Source organism: Salvia hispanica, chromosome 5, assembly GCF_029641045.1.
Source record: "Salvia hispanica isolate PSC_SH4W2 chromosome 5, Shi_PSC_v1, whole genome shotgun sequence".
Taxonomy (NCBI): Eukaryota; Viridiplantae; Streptophyta; class Magnoliopsida; order Lamiales; family Lamiaceae; genus Salvia; species Salvia hispanica.
Genome location: NC_142696.1, coordinates 8,862,083 through 8,869,383, shown reverse-complemented (window position 1 = coordinate 8,869,383; position 7,301 = coordinate 8,862,083). Strand labels below are relative to the sequence as shown.

At 40.3% G+C, this 7,301-nt stretch overlaps 1 protein-coding gene across 1 annotated transcript; it reads left to right on the top strand.

The window, feature by feature from the left end:
* The first annotated feature begins 2,602 nt into the window (after positions 1–2,602).
* LOC125187095 (uncharacterized) lies at positions 2,603–5,798 on the top strand. The gene is made up of 2 exons (XM_048083613.2): positions 2,603–5,216; positions 5,299–5,798. Exons 1-2 carry the CDS (start codon positions 2,612–2,614, stop codon positions 5,667–5,669), a joined length of 2,976 nt encoding a protein of 991 aa, XP_047939570.2. The 5' UTR covers positions 2,603–2,611; the 3' UTR covers positions 5,670–5,798.
* The last annotated feature ends 1,503 nt before the right edge of the window (positions 5,799–7,301 follow it).

Sequence of the window (7,301 nt, the reverse complement as noted above, 5' to 3'; positions counted from 1 at the left end):
GTTATTTTGTAATCATATGTGAATATAATTTTGTCCCAACCCTTTTCTTCCTCAACATTTAACAATGTTTATTTTTGTTTGGACAAATAAAATATGTTGATAAACGAGATAATCGCGGTAGGGGTGGCAAAATGGGTAGCGGGTAACGGGTAATTTCCATCTTGACCCGTTACCCGCCAGGTATCAGATATCCACTACCCGACGATAACGGGAAATGGAGCGGGATTGGGTAGTGTGTTTTAGAGTTTTGCGGATAACGGGTATACTCGCTACCCGCGCGGGTATACCCGTTAATCCCAATAATACCCGCTATCATTAGTACTAGTCATATATCATCTTTTAATACTCCATCGCGCGGGTATACCCGTTAATCCCAATAATACCGCTATCATTAGTACTAGTCATATATCATCTTTTAATACTCCATCCGTTCCATATTAATAGAGACGATTCAAATAGTTAAAGTAGAGAAAAAGTATAGTAAGAGAGATCATAATGTGGAGAAGTTTATTTATATTACTATTATTTTTTCTAAAATGAGTGAAGAAAATGAAACGTCTCTATTAAGGCGAAACAGAGTACTTTATATAATCTAAGAGTTCTTTTGAAACATTTTCATATTCCAACAAACATACAATTGAAAACTCACTGGAACTAGCTATAGAGTGTCCCCACACTTTTATTCTCAATTTATTCAAAGTTTACCATCGATATTAATAAAGTAAATTAGGGAACATTGACGGCTATTATGTTTTTCAAATATTTTATTAGGATGTCGAGTCGGGTATACGGGTACCCACAATGTCGTGTACGGGATACCCGACACGGGTATCGGGTAATCCCGGTATGTCGCGGGGCGGGTATTGAGACAATAAATTTGGCTAAAATCGGGTACGAGTACCCGACTTTCAGGGTGCGGATATCCGCGGGTAACTCGTTTCGCCATCCCTAGTCACAATAGATAATAAATATGTAGATAAATGAGATAGTCACAATCACAATAGATGGCGTGTTCTATTCGCAGACATAACATATTGTCCCTTAAAATAGAAATTTCGTGACAATGTGGATTTTAATGCAAAATTACTAAAATAAAATAGAAATAAAATACAAAATTATTGAAGTATTGTTAATAATAAAAATAATTCACCTCGTAAAAGATAAATATTTATCAAAATAAAAATATATTAATTTTGTAGAACGAATTAAAATAACAAACAAGATTATTATTTGAAGACGTAGGGAGTATACGGAAAAACATAAGAACTAGAGAGAGAATGATTATACTCAATTTTCCAACCTTTCTCTCTCTCAAACATACACAAGCACTCACTAAACTAATAGTGAACAATAATAGTAGTGAGGAGGGGATGTAAATTCACATGGTATCCATGATTCTCCCACTTTGGTTAGCCAAATTAGTGACACTCCACTCTTTTTATTTTAATCTCTTCTCACATGTTTGCATGTGAAATTCAGGAATTTTATGCTTTTATTCCAACTTCATCAATAACCAACCTTCATTTTTCCTTGTTCCTTCTTTTTTATTGGGGGAAATTTGTTCTTCTTGTCTGCACTTAAGTAGGATATTTGTCATTCTTGGAAGATGCATCATCTGCACATATTATTTTTGCATATGTTCCATTTCCATTCCCTAATTACCATCAAAATATGAGACACACATCTGTGCATTATTTACGGCAATTATAGTATCATTTTGATTAACAAAGTCTAAATAAAAGATCCCATGTAAAAGTTACGGAATCTTGATTGAAATTCTAATTTACCTGTACGTTTACTATAATCCTGTTCACTTTAATAGAACAATTTGCCAACCATATCTGACGGTGCGATTTCTATCATTTAATATTTCATTTTAGCCTTATCAATTTGTAAAAAATCCATATTTCAATAATTTTTTAATCACAATTTTTATAAATGAATATATAAAAATATAGTTCATATTTTGCTATTTTTCACACATTTTTCTTTCAATTTCTTAAATTTGTGTTGAGTCAAAGTAAGACATTTAACATGATGGAATACCTATTACCTAATTGGAGTATTATGTGTAAACGATTTATGTATAATTTATCACTATCGTAAACTTAAAATACAACATTCATAATTGACCTATGAGTTATAATAATTACCATCTCACAGAACCACCCCTAACTGAAATTAAAGTTAAACACACACAACTTCTGCCTTTACTGGACTTGATTTTGTGTCATAATCTTGCAGTGAAAAGTTACTAAATCTAGGTAAATTCGTCCACGTTAGTTGTACTTAACACTATAAAATAAAGAAACAGCCACATATGATAAATTTCATCAAGTTTGACTGCCAATAATTAATCCCAAAAAAAAAAACTAGGAGAAGTTACAGCAAGAACAACACATTCTTTCCATGTTTCATGTCGGAAGAAAAGCCAAAATTTCTTGTCACTTTTAAGTTTTAACAGCCTGTTGCAGAACCCAAGATCTCACGAGGTTGTAATAAAACTAAATAAAAAAGTACCCACCATTTGAATAATCGCATTCAATGATTTGATCACTATCTTGTTAATATAGAGCAAAATGATGAAAAAGTGATCCAAATCAAAATCAACATGATCAAATCAAAACACAAGCTCTTGCCACTACTCTTTCTCTTGTTCTCTTGCAACTATATCTCCTCCTTCTCCACCGACAATGATGCATCTCTTCTTCTCGACATCAAAGCTACTCTCATTGATCCACTGGATAGTCTAAGAGATTGGAAATTACCCGAAAACGATGTCGTCTCAACTCACTGCAGATGGAGTGGAGTGGGCTGCAGCTACAATGGCTTGGTTGAGAGTCTCAATCTCTCCAACATGAATCTCTCCGGTAATCTCCCTGACTCAATCCACGGCCTGACCGGCTTGCGCCATCTCAATCTCAGCTGCAACGCCTTCGCGTTGCCATTGCACATTTCCTTCTCCAATCTCAGTACTCTCGAGACCATCGACCTGAGCCAGAACTATTTCATTGGCGCATTCCCACTCGGCCTTGGGCTGGCGAGGAGGCTGGCATACGTGAATGCATCGGGGAACAACTTCTCGGGCCCTCTCCCAGTCGACATTGGCAATGCCACGTCGCTTGTGAGCCTTGACCTCAGAGGGAACTTCTTCCAAGGCTCCATTCCTCGAAGCTACGGGAAGCTGGCGAGCTTGAAGTTTCTCGGCCTCTCCGGGAATAATCTCACCGGGAAGATACCAGCCGAGGTAGGACAGCTGTCCTCGCTCGAAACCATGATCCTTGGATACAATGCGTTTGATGGTCAGATACCTTCAGAACTCGGAAATCTTACTAGTCTCAAATATTTAGACATTGCCATTGCCAACTTAAGCGGCCCGATTCCACCCGAAATCGGGCGCTTGATCAACCTCACCACAGTATTCCTGTACCAGAACAATCTGGAAGGGAGAATTCCGGCTGAGCTGACTAAATTGGGAGGAATTCAGTTTCTAGACATGTCTGAAAACATGTTGTCTGGAGAGATTCCGGGAGAGATCGCGCAACTGAAGAATCTGCAGCTGCTGAATCTGATGGGGAACAAACTATCCGGCTCTGTTCCGCCCGGCATTGCCGGATTAGATCAGCTCCAAGTGCTAGAGCTCTGGAACAACTCCCTCTCGGGTGCTCTACCCCCTGATCTCGGGGAAAAGGCGCCTCTCGAGTGGCTCGACCTCTCATCTAATATGCTCTCGGGTTCAATCCCGGCCTCCCTATGCAATGCAGGCAAACTGACGAAGCTCATTCTGTTCAACAACGCCTTCTCCGGTCCCATCCCCGACACTCTGGCCAGGTGCGGGTCGTTGGTTCGTGTCAGGATGCACAACAACCGCTTCTCTGGGGCCATCCCGGCTGGCTTCGGGAGACTAGCCAGGCTGCAGAGGCTGGAGCTCGCCAACAACAGCCTCATCGGCCAGATTCCATCCGATCTCTCTGCTTCTTCCTCGCTTTCCTTCATTGATCTCTCCAGAAACCAACTCCGATCCCCGGTTCTATCTTCCATCCTCTCGATCCCAACGCTCCAAAGCTTCATCGCGTCGCGGAACAGCTTGTTTGGAGAGATCCCGAATCTGTTCCAGGACTGCCGTGAGCTGTCAGTCCTGGATCTTTCCTTCAATAGCTTCACTGGCGACATTCCGTTAAGCATTGCCTCGTGCGAGAAGCTAGTGACTCTGAATCTCCGAAACAATGGCCTCACGGGCTCCATCCCGCTCCAGATCGCATCCATGCCTACCTTATCAGTGCTCGATCTATCAAACAATTCTCTCACCGGAGGAATCCCCGATAATCTCGGGAACTCACCGGCTTTAGAATCGATGAATCTGTCCTACAACAAGCTCGAGGGCATCGTTCCGTCCAATGGCATGCTCAGAACGATCAGCCCCGACGATCTCGCAGGCAACCCCGGCCTATGCGGAGGCGTGCTCCCTCCCTGCTCGCACTCCATAGCAAGCAGGGAGCGAGGCGTTCGTGCAAAGCATATAATCGGAGGATGGATAGTTGGAATTTCGACCTTTTTCCTCTTGGTAATGGCGGGAGTGGGAGCTCGGTATTTGTATCGAAAATGGCGGGAAGGGAACTGTTTTGATGATGAGGAGAAGAGCACAAGTGGTGAATGGCCTTGGAGGCTGATGGCTTTCCAGAGGGTGGGATTCAACAGCAACGACATCCTCTCCTGCATCAACGAGTGCAATGTGATAGGGATGGGGGCGGCGGGGACGGTGTACAGGGCCGAGATACCGAGGCTGAGCACGACGGTGGCGGTGAAGAAGCTGTGGATGGGAGGGGACGACGTGGTCGGGGAGGTGAGCATGCTGGCGAGGCTGAGGCACAGGAACATCGTGAGGCTGGTGGGGTTCCTTCACAATGACAGCGACGCGATGATAATATGCGAGTTTGCCAAGAATGGGAACCTGGGAGAGGCGTTGCACGGGAAGCAGGGGCTGCTGGTGGATTGGGTGTCGAGGTACAACGTGGCGCTTGGGGTGGCGCAGGGGCTGGCGTACCTACACCACGACTGCCATCCCCCGTTGATCCACCGCGATGTGAAGTCGAGCAACATCCTTCTGGACGAGCACCTTGAGGCCAGGGTGGCTGACTTTGGGCTGGCCAAGATGGTCTTGACAAAGAATGAGACGGTCTCCATGGTCGCAGGCTCGTACGGTTACATAGCCCCTGGTTAGTTAGTTAGTTAGTTTGATCATAGATAGATAGATTCAAGTATATAACTAATTGAAGCTAACTCTGTCATGTGTGTTAGAATACGGATACACGCTGAAAGTGGACGAGAAGAGCGATGTGTACAGCTATGGAGTGGTTCTGATGGAACTGGTGACGGGGAAGAGGCCGTTAGAGGCAGAGTTCGGAGAATCGGTGGATATTGTGGGATGGATGAGAAGGAAGCAGCGGTTAGAGGAGGCTCTAGATCCGAGTGTGGGGAACACGAAGCACGTTCAAGAGGAGATGATGTTAGTGCTGCGGATTGCTCTTCTTTGCACGGCAAAGCTTCCCAAAGACAGGCCTACCATGAGAGATGTGTTGGGCATGCTGGCAGAGGCCAAGCCTCGAAGGAAAAGCTCAGGAGGTAACAAGGAAAATCCAATCTTCACCACCACATCACCTCACCTGTAGATGGACTGTTTCACCTTTTATTTTTTATTTTTATACTACTGGTCTCTATCTTTATGGTGGAAGGAAAGAAAAGGAAGGGAGGGAGTAACAATGACAAAATCATGCATTTTTTTTCAGGAATTAGCCTCCCAAGATTGAGGCCTTTTTAAAACTTACAAAAAAGGATAAATGCAAATTTCAAACGCATCTCCGTTTAATGAAATGATAATGTTTTGTTCATATGAGGAATTAAACGGTTTCACATCTTTAAAACGGCAGAAGGCTTTGGCATCACTCCCAACATAACAGATCACAAGGCAATTTTCGAACAAACTGTTCTTCATCTTCTCTTCATGCGATTTTCGTTGTTTTTCATCCTCGGTGAATTTTTTGTCTAAAATAATAAAGAAATTATGCAAGATGCTGACCTGATAGATTTTATGTAATTTATGAAAAAAGTTGGTTGTCGATTAACGTTCTATATTGGAGTACTCCCCCCATCCCACAAAAATATAAACATTTGGGACGGCACGGAAAATAAATGCACAATTAGCAAAGAGAGATTAAAAAAAAATTAACTATAGTATTGTTAATGGAAAATAAGACCCACCTTATTAAAGAAAAAGAAGTTACCAAGAAAAGGAGGAGGATATTTTTAAGAAACATCCTAAAATAAAAAATATCTTTATTTTTATGAGACACTGAGAAAGTAGGATTTAGAGGGAACATCTTTTTTTGTCCACGAACTTTACCAAAGTATCATTTTAGGTCCGTGAACTTTGAAAATATCATTTGAGGTCCATCAACTATGGATTAATATCATTTGAAGTACTTTTTTACTATTTCCAAGTTTTTGGACGAAAATACCCTCAATATCTTTAAGGGTATATATATTTAATAAACTTATCATACACTCATATTTTTTATAAATATCTTTATTATATATTTTTGATGAATTTTCTAGATATAATTTGACTTTTAATATTATCACTTAATTTTGTGACATGCAAGAAAAGATTATTATTCAATTTTTTATTATTAAAGAAAAGTTCTTTATTCAATTTTAATATAAAAAATTGAAGAAGCAATTTTACTTGCATGTCACAAAATTAAGTGACAATATTGAAGGTCAAATTATATTGTAAAGATATTTATAAAAAATATGAGTATATGATAAGTTTATTAAAAATATATACCCTTTAAGGTATTGACTATCGAGGATATTTTCGTCCAGAAAAACTTGGAAATAGTAAAAAAGTACTTCAAATGATATTAACCCATAGTTGATGGACCTCAAATGATATTTTCAAAGTTCACGGACCTAAAATGATACTTTGGCAAAGTTCGTGGACCTAAAAAAGATGTTCCCAAGAAAAGGAGGATATTTTTAAGAAACATCCTAAAATAAAAGAATATCTTTATTTTTATGAGACACTGAGAGAGTAGGATTTAAAATGTTTCAAAATAGCAAATCAAGAAGAAAAGTACTCCCTACGTCCCACAAAAGATGTCACACTTGTGGGACAGCACGGGATTTTAGAAGGTTTTTTTTTGTGTGTTAAATTAAGAGAGAAAATATAATTTTTATATTCATGTGAGAGAACTTTTTCCAAAAAGAGAATGTGACATCCTTTGTGAGACAAACAAAAAAGG